The sequence below is a fragment of the Pollicipes pollicipes genome, unplaced genomic scaffold (genome assembly GCF_011947565.3).
Source record: "Pollicipes pollicipes isolate AB1234 unplaced genomic scaffold, Ppol_2.1 Scaffold_3447;HRSCAF=4054_pilon_pilon_pilon, whole genome shotgun sequence".
NCBI lineage: Eukaryota > Metazoa > Arthropoda > Thecostraca > Pollicipedomorpha > Pollicipedidae > Pollicipes > Pollicipes pollicipes.
Window position 1 is genome coordinate 37,380,947 of NW_023596297.1, and position 20,709 is coordinate 37,401,655.

At 49.1% G+C, this 20,709-nt stretch overlaps 2 protein-coding genes across 2 annotated transcripts in view; one reads left to right on the plus strand and one right to left on the minus strand.

Moving 5' to 3' along the window:
• Positions 1-20,709, minus strand: part of LOC119092611 (N-acetylgalactosaminyltransferase 6) — a 50,890-nt gene that overhangs the window by 23,103 nt on the left and 7,078 nt on the right. The gene's annotated exons all lie outside the window — the stretch shown is intronic.
• LOC119092613 (uncharacterized) overlaps positions 19,054-20,709 on the plus strand; it is a 4,888-nt gene continuing 3,232 nt past the window's right edge. Inside the window, exon 1 of the mRNA XM_037215574.1 lies at positions 19,054-20,348. Coding sequence (XP_037071469.1) covers positions 19,227-20,213 — 987 coding nt within the window. The 5' untranslated portion in view covers positions 19,054-19,226 and the 3' untranslated portion in view covers positions 20,214-20,348. The remainder of the gene's footprint in view (positions 20,349-20,709) is intronic.

The following is a 20,709-nucleotide window of genomic DNA, read 5'->3' on the forward strand; positions in this document are numbered from 1 at the left end:
AGCAGAGAAATATTTTCTCCCAAAGAAATGGTGCAAGCCATGTCCTCCCTGACTTTGGCCTAGCTTTTTTCTAAAAGTTGGAGACCGGCTAGCATCCTATCAGCTAGCATCTGATTAAATAGGGAACTACACACTTGTTCGCAAATTTTGTATATCTGGGTCAGTAAGAGCCTAGGGTTAGAAAGATTGTACATTGGCTAGAATGTAGCTGCAAGAAGTACCATGCCCCAGATTCTCGTATTTATATTGTGGCTTGCATGACATTTCAATCATAAACCTTGCATCATGTGCTCAGGGGAATGGTGTAACTGGTGCCCATTTTAAGCATCTGCCTTTATCAGCCATTATTGGGACTGACACCTTTATGATAGAACTATCAATTTCAGCAACTTTCTATCAGCTCCATAGCATAAAAAATGTGGTAGGTGCAAGCATAGAATTAGGATGGAAGCACTTATTTAGGAAGCTAGAAAATTTCAGAATTGCAAGCAGCCAATTTCTAATGGTCTTTAGCAACCACTGAGACCACCAAGAGCATGGTGTTAAGTGTCATCTGCTGCCAAAGAATGTCCTTTAGTGCCAGCTGTGAATGCAGTGCAAATTCACCTGGGTATTTTGTTCTCCCTACAAGCTGCAATTTTAATATTTTTGTTCTCTCCCCCAACAGCCAAAACCAAATTTCAGATACTGCTGCATGGTGTTAATTTTAACACTAAAATGAGATGTGATTTTGCCTATGGCGCACCATAAATATTAACACTAAAATGGCATGTGAATTTTCCTAGGCACACCATTTTCCTTGTGCTGTCAATTTGACCTCAGCCTTATGACTCACTGATGCAATTTTGGGGAAATACTAGTTTATGACTCAGCTCATGAAGGATGTGACAAATGTGATTCAGGTCATGATCCAAACCAGCATTTTCTTAATGAGCAGATGCAGCCTATAACTCACCCCAATTTGATTGGCTGATGAGCGGGTTCACAATTCACCTTGAGTTGAACACAGGTCTGGATAGCATGTTTATATGTGTACATTCCTGTGTTTTAGTGGTGATTACCTGGGTTATGGTGATTACATCAGTCAATCTGGCATTATTGATCAGTAATCATTTGCTTCTTGTTATATTTTCAAAAGTGTGTTTTTGAAAACTTGTATCATTAAAGAATGTGTCATTGATTCATTGATCAACCTGTGGCTGCAAAAAACACTATGAGCATATGTGTATATACATGTATATACACATGTATGTATACATGTATGTGTACATATATATATATATATATATATATATATATATATATATATATAGATAGATAGATATAGATATAGATAGATAGATAGACAGCATATACACCCTCCGAAACAGAGGGCAGTTACGCACCAGGCTTATACACCCTCCAAAAATCTTTCAGATGGTTGTACGTGTCAAGCATACGCGGATTGGCAGCATTGGAGGCAAGAAAGTGCAAGAATGCAGAATCCGGTGCGAAAGGTCGGCTCTATGCGTGATAGACATCAAACGATCACTGTGGTACTGTAACGCAGCGAATTATGGCAGTGTTTCGACATGTTCCGCTGCGCCGTTTGGAATGATAAATTATAACCAACTCACGAGCGGATTGCGACGCGCCAAGCCACGTGTGTCGCATTGTGCCTGAAAGCCTGTCCAGCCAATAAACTCCCATCGCTCTGCACCGCGCGTGTATGCAACAATCAAACGACTGAGTGCGCCCAAGCAGGCCATTAGATGGGCCCCCGATAAGAGTGCAGGGCCCTAAGCAAGCGACAGAGAATTGGAAACGCCCTAGACCAATGTTGAGGACCTATGGGTGTATCGCAAGTGTGTCGGTAGGTTAACCGATACCCACGTAAAGGGCCCCTGAACAACCGAGAATACCCCGGCAGGTCAAGGTATGGGACTCTGGCTACCGCTCACAGGGCCTTTCTAGCGAATGGAAATGATCCGTGGAAGGGCCCGTGATTGACAAGAGTTCCTCGGCACGCTAACAGGAAGGGTCCTAACAACAGCGCAGGGCCCTCTGAGCAAATGCAAAGAAATGAGGGACAACGTGGAATGCTCCTAAACCGAAATGAACCTGCAAGGGACAACTAGGTTCCCCGGAAACAGCATGGGGCCCGAGACGGTGTAATGGGGCTGACAATTTCCAGTTCAGAACTTTTCCAATCATTGAGTAATTTTTGAGACTTCTCATAGGCCCTTAGCAAGCTGGCATCATCACTTTCGCTCACAACTTCTTGGTGGTCTGAAAGTCCAGAGATACCCAGTTTTGTTGCGTTTTGTGTTAAAAAACTGCACTTGTTCGGCCGGCTATCGGCCCCCGTAGCCCCCACCCTCTCTGGATCTGCCCCTGCTTGTTACCGTACGTTCTGGGGATACTTTTGTTATTTTCCACCGTTTTGCCCCTCCCCCGAACTCAGTTTGTCCTTGATGTCGGACTGTCGTGGGGAGAAATTGATTGATCCTAAGCCTGAAGTGTCATTCAGGTGACCACGACGAAATCTCAAATGGGAGCACCGTAAATCCGATATGGGACCCGAAGGACATTGAGGGGGCATAAAGGTAATTATAATAAAATAATAAAGTAATTATAATAAAGGCTGTGCGTATACACCCTCCAAAACGTAGGGCAGTTAGGCACCGGGCTTATACACCCTCCAAAAATCTTTCAGATGGTTGTACGTGTCAAGCGTACGCGTATTGGCAGCGTTGGAGGCAAGAAAGTGCAAAAATGCAGAATCCCGTGCGAAAAGTTGGTTCGATAGGTGATAGACATCAAACGATCACTGTGATATTGCAGCGCAACGAATGATGACAGTGTTTCAACATGTCCCCCCGCGCCGTTTGGAAATATACCAACTCAAGAGTTGATTGCGACGCGCCGGGCAGCGTGCTTGGGGCCGCGCCTGAAAGCCTGCCCAGCCAATACAGTCCCATTGCTCTGCACTGAGCGTGTATGGAGCAAGATTGGTGACGAGGATATTAATTTTGGTGTGTCATGTTTACGCTTAATTGCCCGCCATAAGTTCCAAGTCCCGCCTGAAAAGGGATGGCATTGCCGGCGCTGGAATTGCCGCAGTTTGATGTGACGCCCCCCCCCCCCCCCCCCCCCCCCCCCCCCCAATCAGTGCCCTAAATGGCTCCGTCTAGTGGAAACATGTGTCTGGCGATGGGAGTAGAAGATCCTGCCCAGAAAAAAGGCCACTTGCTCCATTTTGCTGGCCCGGCAGTGTCTGATCAGCAAGAAAAGCTGCCACAGCGCTTGCCTGTCGCGGGAGAGGCCGTGGATGATGTCCACAAAAAGATGTGCAGGCGGCTGGGTCATATTTTGTTCTGCAGAAAAATGAGATGAAGAGTGTGATGTGTTTGGCCAAACCATGCAAATGGAAGGTAAGTCCACTGACGCAACTGTGGTTTGCCCCAAGCACCCCACCAGTACTTGTGGTTTCACCAATTCCACCTGGGAAATCTGACAGCAGATGATCATGGGAGTCAGAGATCCCAGGGTGAGGGGAAAGGTCCTGCAACAGAAAATGACACTCAAGGAATTGCACCCATTTGCAAGAAGCTTGGAGCAAGCCAGAGCCCAAACCTGTGCCATTAAAGCATGCCATTCAAATAGATTTCCTGCATTACAGATAAATGTCCAGGTACAGAACATAGTGCAAACATAAAAGCCCACCTCAAATGTGGTGCAAAAGAAAATGCACCAAAGCAACCAGCGCAGTCGTAGTGTTTTGAACACAGAAAGATGCTCAAGATGCAACAGCCCAGAACATAGCCAGTGGGAGTGTTCCTTTAAAAAGCAGGACTGCTTTCACTGTAAAAAATGGGATCACACTCAAACAGTATGCCCCAACAAAGGTCAGCATGGTTTAACCAGAGTAAAACAGATGCACCAAGCACACCATCTGCAAACTCAGCGTGGAAGCCCACCTGAGGAATACCTCCGGAGGATAAACAAGTCTATACAGGAGACAACATCAAGTGAGAACCACCTGATTGAGACAACAGTGCAAGTGGATGGGAAGCCAGTGCAGTGGGAAGTTGATACTGGCACAGCAGTATCAGTGATGTCAGAACAGCTCTTCCACAAGCTGTGGCCAAACAGGAAATTGGAGGAATCCAGACAGGGACTGAAAGCCTGCACAGCTGAGCCCATCTCTGTGGTTGGGGAAGTCAAGGTGATTGGCAAGAAAGTGACACAGGAGTCCAGCTACCCCTGGTTGTAGTGCATGGATCCAGCAAGCCCCTACTGGGTATACATTGGCTCTCCAAGGTAAAACTCAACTGGCATGCAATTTTCCATGTGAAGGCCTCACTGGGGGAAACAGCACAAGAGATGCTGAAAAGTTCCCAAATCTGACGAAGCCCGAGTTGGGGAAAGCCAACACTGAAGCCCACCTGGAGATAAATTCAAATGTCAAACTGGTCTTCTGCAAACCGCGATCGGTGCCCCTGGCTCTGCAACCACCGGTGGAAGAGGAGCTGGATCGTCAAATTGAAGCTGGAATCCTGAATCCCTGCAAGTCAGCACAATGGGCTGCACCCCTGGTGACAGTGTTGAAGCCAGATGGCAAAGTAAGACTGCGGCAGCTACAACCTGGCTGTAAACAGGGCCAGTCACTTGGAGCAATATCCACCGCCCAAAGTGGAGGAACTTCTCACCCAACTTGCTGGAGGTCTTAAGTTCACAATAATCGACCTGGAACAGGCGTACTTGCAGATTCCGTTGTCAGAGTCAAGCCAAGACTACACAGTGGTCAACACACACACACACACACACACATCTTTTTAAAGCAACCAGGCTGGTGTATGGAGTAAGCAGTGGTCCTGCTATCTTCCAGCACCACATCGAAACCCTGCTAGCTGACATCCCAAACACCATGGTGTTTCCTGATGACATTTGTGTCATGGGTCCGAACAACACCGCACATCTTGCTAACCTGGATGAAGTACTGAGGCGACTGGATCAGGAGAAGCTAAGAATCAACCCAAGAAAGTGCCGGTGGTTCCTGCCAGGGGTCTCCTACCTCGGGGTGAGGATCAACAAGGAAGGTCTGCACCCAACAGAACAGAAGGTAGCAGTCGTGCAAGATGCCCCAGATCCTGAAAACGTTGGACAACTGAGGACGTATCTCGGCATGCTGAACCACTACAGCCGCTTTGCCCGAAGCTGAGTGCGGTTACTGCACCGTTTTATGCACTCCTGAGGAAGGACGTGGAGTGGCGATGGGGCGCAGATCAGCGGAACGCCTTCAGGGTAACGAAGGTTCTTCTCTCAGAAGCTCCCTGTCTCGCACACTTCGACGGTGATGCACCAGTCATGTCAGCAGATGCCAGCTCCTATGGCCTAGGAGCTGTGTTGTCTGAGATGACACCAGAAGGAGAACGCCCAATCGCCTTCGCCTCCCGCACTCTGAGCCAAGCTGAAAAGAACTAGTGAGATCGACCGTGAAGGTCTGGCTCTGGTCTTCGCCGTCAAGCGGTGCCAAAGCTTCGTGTATGGAAGACCCTTCACGCTCAGAACTGACCAGCCGCTCCTGGGGCTCCTTGGGAAAACCAAGAACCTGCCAGAAGCCGTCCCACCACGCATGGTGAGATGGAAGGTCACGCTGGACGCTTACCAGTACCAGCTGGTACACATCCCCGGCAATGCAGAACAGCATGCAGCAGCAGACGCCCTCAGCCGCCTGCCAACCTCTGAAACGATGGCAGAGGCTGCAGTAGCTCCGCTCGTGGAAGTCATCCAGGTGCTTGAAGCTGTTGGTGGACTGGTAGCTGTGGACGCTGTTCGAGAATGGACCAGAAGAGATGCCGTTCTCTCTGAAATTCTGCACTACACCCGGTACGGATGGCCCAAGTCGTCAGAGATGTTGCCAGCTCTCCTGCCGTACCAGTTACGAAATGCCGAACTGAGTTTCCAGGGCGGTTGCTTGCTCTGGGGGTGCTGAGTGGTGATGCCACCACAGTGCCGCCAAAAGGCACTCAAGCTTCTTCATGAAGGGCATCCCGACATTTGCTCCATGAAATGTGCCCGCAGCCAGATCTGGTGGCCTGGGATGGACTCGGACATGGCCGAGCTCACAAGTCTGTGATGCATGCCAGCTACACCAGAAACCAGCGCCTTAAGTGCCCTCTCAGCCATGGAGGTATCCAGACGCTCCGTGGGACAGAGTACATGTGGACTACGCTGGCCCTGTAGAAGGCAAGATGCTCCTGACCGTGGTGGATGCGTATAGCAAATGGCCAGACGTCTGAATAACCAACGACGTCAGCACAAGAAAGACCGTAGACCACCTACGGTTACCTTCGCCACACATGGGATCCCCGCAGTGATCGTGAGCGACAGCGGTGGCTGCTTCACCAGTAAAGAGTTTAGCGACTTCACAAACACGAACAACATCCGCCATGTCTTCAACCCTCCGCTTCACCCTGCATCTAATGGTCAAGCGGAAAACATGGTGAAGCTCGTGAAAACCGGAATCAAGAAGCAACGCTCCACTCCCCTGCTCACGAAGCTTCAGAGATGGTCGTTCCAGTGCAGCAATACGCCACATACGGCAACAAGGAAAGCCTGAGCAGAGATGCTGTTCAAACGCGCTCCAAGAACGCATCTGAGGCAGCTCCACCCGTCGGAGGAAAGGCAGTACTGCAGCAGCACAGCGAGTGGTTCTGTCAACAGATCGTTCCGTACGGTAGACCCAGTCTTCATCACAGAAGTGACTGGTTCGGCCTGTAAGTGGCTCCCAGGAACCGCGCTAGATGTCTGTGGACCGTCTTGCCAGGTTCTGTTGCAAGATGACCGTCAGTTCCGTCATCACTTCGATCACATCCGTCCCCGTTATACTTCTGGAGAGGACGGACTAGTCGAAACAGAGAAGCAACTCGCACCTGGTAGCCTAACCTCACAGCCGTTCGTGGCTGCGCCCAGGAACGTGACGGCACCACAGCCGACTGACAGCAAGCCAGCGACGTTCGTTCCGTCCCCGGAAGCTGTGAACCAGTCAGCGATGTCCGCTTCATCCGCGGAAGATGAAACCAGCCTCCCGCAGCCCGGTGGCGCGCGAACGGCGGAAACAGCCGATTTGGTTCCGCCGCCTGCTCGTCCGGCACGCAACCAGCGCCCGCCAGAGCGCCTGGACTTATAGTGTGTACCGTTAAGCTACTTTTTGCCAAGAAGGGAGGAGTTCTGGTACCGTAGCGCAGCGAATTGCGGCAGTGTTTCAACATGTTCCGCCGCGCCGTTTGGAGATACAACCAGCTCACGAATGGATTGCGACGTGCCAAGCCACGTGTATCGCATTGTGCCTGAAAGCCTGCCCAGCCAATAAACTCCCATTGTTCGGCACTGAGCGTGTATGCAACAATCACGAAATCCATCAACTCACTCTGAACCATTTCTATTCTAATCACGAATTTTCGGCTGCCGGGCCCGCATCTCCAGTGGATGGATGGATGGTTGGAGTGCTGGTCTCTAACGCGGTAAGCCCGGGTTCGAATCTCGACGACGGCCGCTGTTAAGTGGGTGGCTTCATGGTCTATTGGCGCGGCGTGATGATGCCAACTCGCGTCACTTTTAAGCGGAATGAATTCTAACTAGGGCTTTTCATATCGGACAGCACCGTAATTTTTAATGCTAGAGCGAGGGAGTTCACGTCCTACGGAGCTATTGAGGATCCCGTGAAGGTTCATCGTAAATCTAACTGAGTGTGACACACTGAATAGCCAGTGGAAATGACGCATACGACGGCAGAGGCACGTAGAATTACGTTCGGCAATTACGCGTAAAAATTCATCGGCGCGTATTCGACTGCCGCTCAATGGTGACGGCACCAAGGCCAATAGGGAGGGAACCTGAGCAGTCATGGGTGCCGTACTAGACCAACACAGTGGCTCCCGTCAACAAGTATAGGATCCTCAGAGCAAGCAAAAACTGAATTCAAGACCAACGTGCTGGGCACTTAAACGATTGGGAGTGCCTCGACAGGCTGACCTATGAAGTCCCGGTCATGGCACAGGACCCTCCGAGCAAAGGGAAACTTTTCCAAGACTGTAAATTAATACCTCTGTGCAATCAAGAGTGCACGGGCAGGTTAACGACACGAGTCTCGATAGGAGTGAAAAGTCAGCCGCAAGTGAGACCAAAGGGAGAGAGCTCTCGAATAAAGTAGAGGGCCCCTGAGCATCGAGCGTCTCCGTGCTTTACATTATAAGAGCCCTAGCAACGGCACAAGGCCCTTCAAGCAAGTAAAAAGTACCTGAGATTTATATGAAGGACCCCTGAGCAACTGAATGCACTCTGGAATATGTGGCCCCGGAAAAAGCGTATGTAGCCTTTCGGGTGAATGGGTGGAATTCGTGTAGGAAAACCCGATTGATCAAGGGTGCTCAAGCATGGAGGCAGATAGCGTCCCAACAGAACACTGGGCCCTACGAAAAGATGGGAAGAGATCAGGAGTAACGTGGAAAGCTCCTTAGCGATCAGATTGACGCAGCAAGTGGACATATAGGGACAGGCAGCCAACAGCGTAATGCCTGTAGACAGCGTAATGAGCCCCCAAATTTTCCCCAAGCAATACTCTCAATCAGTGAAGAATAAACTTGGTTAACCTATGAACTTTTTACCTTTGCTCGCAATGGTTATTGGTCATCTGTAGGCACAAATGGATCCAATTTTGTTGTGCGTTTGTTGTAAGGAAACTGCGTCCGTCCAGCCGGTTATGGGCCCCTTCGGAGCCTTTAGGTTCCCTCGGCATGGTCCATGGGACATGGTCCTGTGCCCCACCTTCCCACTCTCTGCATCTGCCACCGGCCTGAGCAGCTGAATAAATAGGGCCCGCTAAAAGCATAATGCCATCGATTCAAATAGGAAATACTCACGACACAACGTGTAGGGCTCTGAACGATCGAGTGCGCCAGAACAGGTTAACAGATAAGGCTCCCAAAAAGAGCGTAGGACCCTCCATTCAAATATGAAGTATTCAAGACCCAATGCAGAGGACCCTTGAATGATCCAGTCTATCAGAGCAAGCAAACGTATAGGGCCCGGTCAAAAACGTGGCGCCCTCCATTCAAAAAGGAAACATCCAAGACCCAATGTAGAGGGCCACCGAATGCTCGAGTATGCCGGAGCAGGTTAACAAATAGGGCTTCCAACAAGAGTGTAAGGCCCTACATTCGAATGGGAAGCACTGAAGATCTGAAGTAAGTGGCCCCAGAATGATGTAATGTACCCGAGTAGCGTATCATAAGGAACCCGATAACTGCGCAGGGCCCTTCATCCAGATAAGAAGTACTCAAAACCCAGTGTGGAGGGCACCCGAAAAATGGAGTATACCCGAGCAGATTATCAGATGACCCAGACAGGAGTGTAGTGCCCTAAATTCAAACACCAAGACCCAATGTACGGAGCCCCCGAACAATCCAATGTGGCCGAACCGGCGAACAGATGGGATCCCCGAAAAAGGCGTAGATCCCTCCATTCAGATAGGAAGTACCCAAGACACAATGTGGAGAGCCCTCGGATATTCGAGTGTGCCCGAGCAGGTTGATGGGGCTCCGGCGAAAGCGTAGGGCCTTCCGTTGAAATGCGAATTACCCACGGCACGATGTAGAAGACCCCGAATAACCGAGTGCGCCAGAGCAAGTTAACAGATAGGACCCCCAAAAAGAGCAGAGGGCACTCCAGTAAAAAAGGAAGTACCCAAAACCAGACGTGGAGGTCCACCACGATCGAATGGGCCCAGGCATCTTATCAGATGGGAGCCCCGACAGGAGCTTAAGGCCCTTCATTCAAATAAGAAACCCCATGCGGAAGGCCACGAAGGATAGTGTACCTGAACAGGTTATCAGATGACCCCGATACGGGCAGAGGGCTCTAAATTCAAACACTGAGAACCGATGTGCAGGGCCCACCAGCAATCCAGTGTGGGCGAGGGGGTGAACAGAGGCCCCCCCCCCGACAATTGCGTAGGGCCCCATTCAAATAGCACGTGCCTAGGGGCCAATATAGAGGGCCTCCGAGCGGTCGAATGTGCCCGAGCAGGTTATCAGATAGCCCTTCCCCCTCCCCCCCCCCCCCCCCCCACATAGAAGCGTAAACTCCCCATTCAGAAAAGAAGTGCCAACAACCTAGTGTAGACGGTCCCCGAACGACTGAGTGTGCCCAAGCAAGCCATTAGATGGGCCCCAGATAAGAATGTAGGGCCCTAAGCAAGTGACAGAGTATTGGAAACGCCCTAGACAAATGTAGAGGACCCATGGGCATATCGCAAGTGTGTCGGTAGGTTAACCGATACCCACGTAAAGGGCCCCTGGGCAACCGAGAATACCCCGGCAGGTTAAGGTATGGGAGTCTGGTCACCGCTCACAGAGCCTTTCTGGCGAATGGAAATAATCCGTGGAAGGGCCCGTGATTGACAAGAGTTCCCTGGCACGCTAACAGGAAGGGCCCCAACAACAGTGCAGGGCCCCCTGAGCAAATGCAAATAAGTGAAGGACAACGTTGAATGCTCCTAAACGACCGAAATGAGCCTGCAAGTGGCATAAGGGGCCCCGAAACAGCATGGGGCCCTAGACGGTGTAATGGGGCTTAACATTTCCAGTTCACAACTTTTCCAACCATTGAGTAGTTTTTGGGACTTCTCATAGGCCTTTCACTTTCGCTTACAACTGTTCTTGGTCGCCTGAAAGTCCAGAGATACCCAGTTTTGTTTCGTTTTGCTAAAAAACTGCACCTGTTCGGCCGGCTATCGACCCCCGGAGCCAATGGGCCCCTTCGTGGCCCAAGGGGGGGGGAGGTGTATAAGGTGTATAGGGCGTATAATAGGGTGTATAATATGATGTGTATAGGGCGCATAAGCCCAGTGCGTAACTATCCTGTTTTCGAGGGTGTATAAGCCGGGTGCGTGCCCGCTCTCCGTTATGGAGGGTGCATACGCACTGCCTAGATATTAAGCTGCGTAAGACTCAACATGTGTTGCACATGCCAAGAACAGCAAATTGTTGAGTGCAGCCAGCAGAAAGAAAGGAGGGAGAGAGGGGGGGGGGGTGTCTGGGGCCCGCAATTTTCATATTTTCATCATACATGACTCCTGAAAGAAGGTGAAAATCAGCGACATGATGTAGCCATGAGTCGTATATGGGTTATTACCGGAGCGAGACTCCTTGTCCCTGGTACCTTCAATTGGTGTATGGGAAATGTCCACAGCCCCAAATTTACACTACGACGCATTTGCAAATTTAATTCTAGAGCTTGATTGTTATGCGTTCCCGAGTACCTGATACGCAATTGTGGACGAATATTAGTGTTAAAAAATTATGCTTCGTCCCCTTTCCCTGCCCCCCCCCCCCCGCCCGCCCCCCATTGGTACCTCGATGTCTTGCACACGGCAGAATATTAGGGTACCGAACAACGAAGGAAAGGAGGCATTGGCAAGCACCTACGGGTGGACATGAACGTTGCGACATGCACGGAACGTACTTGGCAACATTCGCTTTGTAGCCTGAAGCGCTGCCACTTGTCAGCAGAAAAATAACTGATGTTTGTAAAAAAAAAACAGTGGATTTTGTACGCGGGTGCTGTAAACAGTCAACTTCACCTCAAACACGCATGAACAGTAGCAACAATCATATTTGTGTTCGGTACTTTTCATACTTAGTGTGTGCGTGCGGCAGTTTGGCAAATCCCGGGAAAACGCACTTCACGCCGGGGGTCCAAAGTCTAGTATAAAATATGGCAGCAACGGCGCACATTTCACGACCAGCCATAGGGTTCTCATGTTAAAATGACCTTCCTCAGGCCCACGGCTTTCTAAATCTTATACAGATATATGCATAAAAAAGTGTGTAGACATGAAGCGTGGACAATGCTCTTACGATTTCCGGTACTAAAAGCGTGCGGCGCCGCACTCATTTTCGAGCTATCACGCAAAACGTAGACCCATATGCACGCCGCGATGTCAAAGGCGCGGGATCGAGTCCCGCTGCCGCCAACTCTTTTCAGCAGAGTTGAGAGGGAACACAGAGTGAATACGACCACCGACTGGCGATAGAAGTATTGAGTTTAACAATATTCTGATCGTGTATATATATATATATATATATTTATTTATATGTATGTATATATAGTATGCATATATATGCATATTAAATAGCATGTAATCAAAATGCATATTATGTGCATTTCACATTTAAACAAAATGCATAGAATAGCAATTTCTCTTTAAATAGCATTTAATCCAAATGAGGTGTCCAGACACAATGATAAACACACACTATGTGGAGGTGAGGTGGACTGGCCATCAACACAGCCCAATGAGCTACACACATGGATTTTTCTGATCCCGAAAAAACAACTCATAATTTCACAAAGGCCGAATTATGCTGTAAATCTCATCCAATTTTGGACATCAGACGACCTTTTCTAAACAGTGCAGGCAGATCACTCCTTTGGTTAAATGTCATCAGGTATGTGCACAACATTGCATCATACCAAACACTTCCATCACATTATAATGCCTTTCATGTATCAATAAACACATCTAATGCAATCATGCAGCTGTGCCGAACTGACATTATTACTGGTTGGCCCATTTCATGGGTGGTAGCACCACTGTGGACAAAGGCTATCATTGCATATGTTGAATATTCAAATCCCAATCAGAAAACAATATCAATATACATGTATTAAAAAATAACAACACCTTTAGCTCCAGCATAAATATACCTGTGCAGACCAATCACTTTGCATGCAGCACTGCACAAGCATCCAACAGCCAGTAGCCTAGGCCACAATATTCATAACTGGCAAGTTGTGCAGCAACTGAATCATTACATGATACAGTTTTGTTTTGATACATAATGTTTCAATGAATCATTGTATGTACACTGGTACATGTTATGACTTGGCAAAGAGCAACATACATCTGATAAGCCCGGAGGCATCTGAAATTACTTGCACACAAGCTGATCATCCAACCACCATCCCCAATGCCCCACCACACTTCAAGCGCCTTGCGATCGGGAAACGTGATTACACTTAATCGCCACAAACAAACCAAAGATGCCGCTAGCACAGCACTGCCAACTTTTGTTACAACATACTAAATACGTTGTTAGTCACGATTCTGGTATACTTATAGCACGTGTCGATACCTACTACTCAAAACTTTTGAGTGCACAGTGTTGTATTCCCCTGCTTCCCACTTCCTATTCTGCTTGGGCGCCTAGTGTCGTTGTTTCCAGTTGTTCAAGGAGGTGGCATTGAGGACGTTCAGGGCTATTGTGCGTATTTATCTCCGCCGCGATGGTGTTGCGAGTGGGAGATACGTTTTCATCGTACGCCGAACTGGAAGCTGCAGTGGAGGAACTGGGTAATGGCAGCAACACGGTGTTTTGCCGGCGGCAGGCTGCCAAGCTATCGAGTGAGCTTGAGAAAAACCCGGAGGGCAAGCTGGCTGAGTATTTCAGAGGCCAGCCGGATGCTGAGGATGCTGCTAGGCGTTTGGTGTACTACAAAGTGTCTCTGATCTGTGTCCATGGCGGCAAACATCGTGATCTTGGATTGTCCAGCAAGCGAGTGCGGTCAACAAGGTAAGGAACAAGTTATGCCTAAAGCTGTTTTGCCAGATAAAAAAGCCATCCGACCCTTGCTCTGCATAGACATTTTGCCTCGCATGTACTATCACATCTTCGAGTTGCGTCGAGAGGTGGCATCGTATGCATGGTTTTCGTATTTTAAAAGCTTGGACGGGAGAGGTGCACTAGTGTTCGATGGCGCCATTGGCCTGATACGCAGACCCGGTTACGCCGAAAACCATCTCATTGCAACCGGCGGTCAAGTCTTTCATGAGCACCCTTATGCATGATGCACCTTAGAGGCTAACGGCTTTAGAGCAATGACTATTTTACCTCTAGTACTGAAGGGGGAAGGGGAGTCAACCTGTAACTGGCAGCGACCCGTAATTGCGCGACCCGCCATGCGCTTCGCACTGCCTGCAAGCTCGCCCTTTTTGCAATCTGGTGTGTCTTGGTGCTTTAGACCATACTCAGCTGCTAACGCTATATCGCGTCGCCTGTTTCACCGCCTGGCAAGAGTAGTGGCACCGTAGGGAATCAAACCTCGCACCTTTGGACTTCATTTGGAGAGAAACCCATTTGTTGGCGTCTTTTTGGGTCGGGTGGGTCATTTTGCGCACCTGAGCTCAGTAACGCATGTTGTGGAACAACGCCCTGGTATATTTCGATGGGGAACAATTTGTTTCCTGACTGTGTTTAAGAACAGTTGTTATCAAATCAGCCCCATTTGTGCTATTCGATGTCCGCTTTATTTGTACCCGACTTTCAGACATTTTCACTGAATTTGTACTATTTCTTTCAAGTCAAGTCCTCCGAGATCTGGGAGGAAACTTAGATTCCTTTCGTTGCATTATGTTGTGCTTACACTGTACTTTTGGTACACACTGCAAGAAGCAAAGATGTCGCTCGTAATCAGTTGAAGGAAGAAAAGTCTTCATTTCACTGCGAAAGTTATCACTGCTGTCAACATCCTGATTGGCGGTCGCCTCCATGACTAAGCAGAGACATTTTGTGTGATCGTACTCATTCACTGATCTAGGGGCCAGTACGAGTCAACCAATACTAACGTTGCACTTATCGCTCATGTATATATCGCTCAATGCCACTATTGATTTGCATCCCAACGGTTCAGAACAATACAATCACACGGAGTATTGGCAGAGGAAGAGTGCAGAGAAATGGCGTTTACATGTACATGTCACGCTAGTTTCCTTTCTAACGCCGTAAGGTAGCTGCTGGATACATACATCGACCGCAAACCGTTGTGAGGGATGACGTTGAGCAGCTTTCGTGGCTAATTGCATTACGTCCACAACACTCTTTATAAGCACTAAGTACAGCCAGATTGGCATATTGACAGACAAATTGGCTCACTCGCATTGTAACCGCACTGGAGGAATCCAATCGGTTATCATTAAGATTGCATGTCGAAAACCTTCACACGCAGAAATTATTAGCGTGGAGGGTGTCGGTGCACGTGATTCTTTCGAAAGAAACTTGGCTTTGTATCCCCACGACTCTATCCTTGCACAAGACAATCTCATGGGCCAGACTGTAAGCGTAAACGGCAAAGAAGTCTGAGCAAAGGAGTCATTGACATGCTTTCGGCGACGTCGATATATATATATATATATATATATATATATATCATTATATATATCATTATATATATAGATCATTGTATATATATATATATATCTATATCTATACTACCGATTTTCTGCTATCCAATGTGCACTGTACGCTCCCGGGTGGCGTCGATCGTGTTGAGACATGGGTCCAGCGTGTTATGCGGGGTCTTGTCATAATGGCTTGGGCGTGAACGTCTGTGGCGTCAGAGCCGTTTGGCGTCAGATTTGTGCACACCCCTGTCAAAAAAGCCACTAGACGACTCGCTTCCCTCCAGCTTCCATAATTCAGACTCCGTTACTCAACGAAGTCACCAGGCAAGCGCTTAGCTGCACCAATCGTGTGGCTGTTAAGAGCATTGATCATGCGTGTTAATGAAAGCTATTTGTTGATTTGCAGTACGAGAAAGTTGGAATGCCTCGCCCAGGTGTATGCGCTCTGCAGTCGTGGCAAGCTTTGTGTGCAGAAAGTGATGGTGAGTATTGCCATTTCTCAGCATGTCTCTGGGGAAATAATTGACAAAAGTTCTTTTGGCGTCCACATGCCACTTTCCATCTATGCTTACAGGGAATGACCCACTATTTGAATATGCCGAGGCACGCGCCACTTATGATGAAATCGACTCACTTGTAGCTGTTAGCGTTTGACAGCTGATGCACAGCTGATGATGGTAACGTTTGATGTGCTTAGGATTGCTGTAGTAACAGAATTTCACTAATCAGTAAAATACTTTCCAATACGCCACCGTTTCATTACGTGATGGAACGCTTGTATGACGTTAGAAGGGGTGCCAAACTGAACGTGCGAAATTGCCATCGTTGCAGACGGGCTGACTTACTTGTGGAACTTCGACTTCTCGTGAGGTATCGAGCTAATTGGTGCTGTGTTTCCAGAATCCAAACGTCATTTTGTGTGCGTGTCTTGCATCTTAATTCGTTAGTGCTGTTCGATTGCATTCGCATGCTTGCTTGTAGACTTGTCTTTTAAGTGCTCGATGCCCAGTCCTATTTCTACCATGACTGCTACCTCTGTCCAACTTCCTGCATTCTGCAGCGCAAAACGTGAATTATGTTCGAAACATGAATTGAACGCATGTGATTTATGGCTAGCCAAATAAACAATGAACTCCATTGGTGCCGGAAATTGCGCTACCGTACGCCAGATACGAATATTTGCGCGCTAATATTTACGTCGGTCTTGGGTGCCACAGTAGCAATAAGGTGTCAACACACGGGAGATGTTTCCATGGTGTTATGCTTGACTAGGTGACCATGCATAGTCCGCACAAGTTTGCACGCAGTTTGCGCAAGCACAAGTTTGCGGGCGTCGCGCCCAGGGGCCAGGTGGTTCTAAGCCCTAATGAGTACAGTAATGTAAACTGCACTGCATTGCCTTCAAAATGGCTATCTCATTTCGAAACCCCTTGCAGCTGTGGAATTCTTCCTTTCATGGGCTAGATCCGACATTTCTTCGCTGAGTTCAAACAGTAGGAGGTTAAATGCATTTCAAAATGCCACTAGGAAGCTTGTTACATACGTGCAAACAGGCACTGAGCTCCCACAAATTGCTGAAGAACACGGTCAACCCATTTTGGGCCCCATCACGCACTCTTCCATCCTCTTTATCTTGCTCTCTAGCGTATTCGTTAGACAAATGGCGTTATGATGGCGACTACAGAAACTCGCGACGTCGTGGCATTTCATGTAACGTCTGACGTCTCTAACCCAGGTAGCGTAATAGCCATAATTCGACAAGTAATAAGGTGGTGGTAATGAACCTTCAACGAGGTTGCACCAATTAGCTTTACGAGGTCGAAATTTTCTCCCACCCAGCTGACATCCCAAGAAACACGCAGACGTACGTGGCTCACCATAAAAGAGTGCCAATCGACATACAGCAATCGATGTAAGGAATGAAAGCAGATGTGAAACATGCGAGCTATATATGTCATGACCAACTGGTTAACAAAGCCCGCATTGTCCTTTTGTATCTGTATTGATTGAAAATTATGAACGCAGTCAACCGCCGGCGAGCGAAGCTCAAAAGTGTCAACGTTTGGCTGTTGATGCGTTACAAATTCAGCTACAGGTGCAATGCAGATGTGGTTTCGTATTCAGTTCGGGTAAGGGAAGGGGATATTTAGTCCCACTCACTTTGAACGCTGACATGAAAGTCAAACCCGACATTGGCCAACCAAATTCGGTTTGCAAAGGTGGGAAAGGCAATATATGATCTGGCCGGCTGACAAACGTAGGAGAAGACAAAGGGCATTTGCCCGTAGGATAAACATCGTTGCTTCGTGCCAGTCAGAATAGAGGGCGAAGGGAACTTAGTTCGCGAAGAGACGAGTACTTATGGATAATAATCATATTGGGACGTGGCTGTCAATGACAAGTCCATGCAAATGTTATAAAGCGCAAAAGAGCACATGAAAGAGATGGTAAGGCATTATATTTGCGCAAATATTTTGACTGCCAATCTGCGTGCAGGCTAATGCTCGTTGGAAAAACGCATGTCAGGAAAGGCGCGTATTCGGTTTATGACGTAAGCACATAAAGTCGATACGTAAATGTACGCATGTACGCTACACAAGCAAGATTGACAAAAGGGTGAAGAGATAAGAGATACGTCGATGTCAATTCGCTAGCAACTTAAGTGTGGTAACCACGGGAAGCGGCGGCCATGACACAAAATATAGTGGGCATGAAGATACCAGGCACATCAGCGACGGCATACAAAAGTGGTTTCGATGTGTTGGCTTCAGCGCTAGAATCGCCTAAAGAGAGATTCTTAGCCACAGCGCCGTGACTTACAAAACAAAACGAAAAACAAAAACGTATTACCATCATGTCACACATGGCACTAACCAATGATCATTTCTACTTCCTTTGAGGCGATTGCCGTCCACTGCCAGGTAATGCACAAATGTTACAACCTTGTGTCCTTGTCTTCAGCTGGAACACAATCATGAGACGTCGAGAGCGGGCTGCCTAATGCAACCGGAGAAACGACAGCTGGATCCGGACGACAAGCAAAAGGTCAATGAGTACATGGCTGTGGGTGCAGATCCCAAATTCGTGAGGGCTGTGATGGAAGATTCGACAGGAAAATTCATCACACGCCATGATCTGTTCAACATGACGAGAAAGCCCAAAAGTCATAGCTCTGACATTCAAGCCGCCATAGAGATTTTAACCGGTCAGGGGTTTTCAACAACTATTGTTGAGGACAACGGTGAAGTCTGCGGTATCCTTTTTCAAGATCAGTACATGGCCGACAAGTTCAAGAAGTTTCCCGAGATTTGCCTCATTGACTCCACATACAAACTCGTGGACACTCGGTTCCCTCTCTTCGTTATGATGTGTGTGGATGGGATGGGCCACAGCGAGTTGGTTGGCATGTTCCTGGTCACATCAGAGACCCAGGACATGATCAAAGTGATGTTGGAGATTTTCAGGACTGGCAACGAGGTGGCTAGTGCTGCTATCAAGGTCTTTATGACCGACAAAGACAGTGCCCTGAGAGGTGCCATCCGTTCCGTGTTTGCAGATAGTGACCTGCAGCTGTGCAAGTTTCATGTTCTTCGCAGTTTCCGCAGGGAGATCACCGTCGGTCAGAACTTGACCAAGGACCAGAAGGAGCGTGCACTGCATGTGCTACAGTCACTTGTGAATGCTCCTGATGAGGTGTCATATGCCAGGCTGCGGGAAAGCCTGTCGCCTCAGTGCGTCCGAGAGTACTTTGACACCAACTGGCACCCCATCCGCCATGAGTGGGTCAGGGGGTCTGACGGATGGTGGCCTGTACGGGACGTTCACCAACAACCGACTGGAGAACTTCAATGGCAAATTGAAAGATGTGTGCCGTGTGCATTCCTCTTTTCCAGACTTTGCCGGGGCAGTGACCGTGCTGCTGTTCTCACAAAGGCGCGACCATCAGTTTCAGACCCACAAGATGTGACACAAAAGGCCTGTCTGTATCCACACAGGTGACATGGGTGTGTATCAGGCGCACCTGACGCCATTTGCTTTCCAGGCTGTCGAAGCGCAGGCAAAGGTGATAGATAACGTAGAACTGGATCGGGTCGGTGATGAGTTTAGGTGCACCACTACCTCAGGCTGTCCGATCACCCCATCTAGCACTCACTGTCAGTGCTCATTTCGTAGGAGATACCAGCTCCCATGCAGGCACATGCTGAGGGTGCGCCAGGTTCTGGGGTTGGGTTTGTTTGAGGACACCCTCTTCAGTTCCAGATGGAATATGGGTAGCCAGCATGTTCCAGTGACCCGACGTGACCCGACTCTGACCCTTCAGAGTGCGCCCAGGGAGACACGGGCCCTTACACAGCACGAGCGCTACAGAAGAGCTTTGGCTATTGCTAACCAGATAGCATCAGTAGGTTCTGAACTTACAGGCGATGGGTTCGATGCCTTCACCCAGGCTTTGAAAGACACCCTGGCCAACCTCAAGCAGGGTCAGATGTATGCACCTGTCATCCTGCACAATGCAGGCAGTGGTGATGCCCATTCCTGCACGAATGACATCGATGCAGGTGTGGATGCTGACTTGGGGTCACAGCCTTCAGATTCTGCTCCAGATCAAGACGTGGCTAGAGATGTCTTCTCCCCAGGACCTTTTAGCCAGAGCGCAGCTGGAGACATCCGCCCCGTCTCCTCCGCAGACAGCTCCAGGCAGGGTGTGGCTACAGAGGTACGTACCGTCTCCTCAGGACCTTCTAGCCAGAGCGCAGCTGGAGATACTAGCCCCGTCTCCTCCGCAGGCAGCTCCAGGCAGGGTGCGGCTACAGAGGCGCGTTCCGTTTTCTCCTCAGGAAGTTCTAGCCAGGGTGAGGCCGAGGAGGGCCGCCGGGCCCCTTTTGCTGGCAGTTCCGAACAGGTCTCTTTTGGTGCTGGTTCTGTCCATGTCACAGATCGAGGCATGCGGAGCGACTGGGGCATATCGCCGAACTGGAACATCTGAAGGAACCTGCCAAGATCACCAAGAACAAGGGTCGGCCGCGCGGAAGCACGGCAACCAACGTCATCGGACTGCCAAAACTGAAACGGAGAACTCTGGAGACCTTCCCAGATCTGCTTTTCCATGAAAAGCAGAATGGTGAGTTTCGCAGTTTCGCTGTTGATAGCGCACCGCACTTGCGATAGCTACGATGCGACGACTTACAATTAGGATATTACATGTCAAGCGATGGTTACACCTCTCTTTCGCTTTCCCGCCCTCCCTGCTCTCTCGCTCTCTCACAATCGCTCTCTCGCCCTCGCTCTCTCACTTTCTCGCCCTCGCTCTATCGCTCTCTATCGCTCTCTGTCGCTTCATCCTTCCCAATCGCTCCATCGCTCTCTGTTGCTCTCTATCGCTCTATTGCTCTTTCGCCCTCTCTCTCTCTCCTCCCCCCCCCCCCCCCCTCCTCCTCCTCCTCCTCCTCTCCTCCCCTCCTCCTCCTTCCCTCTCCTTTCTC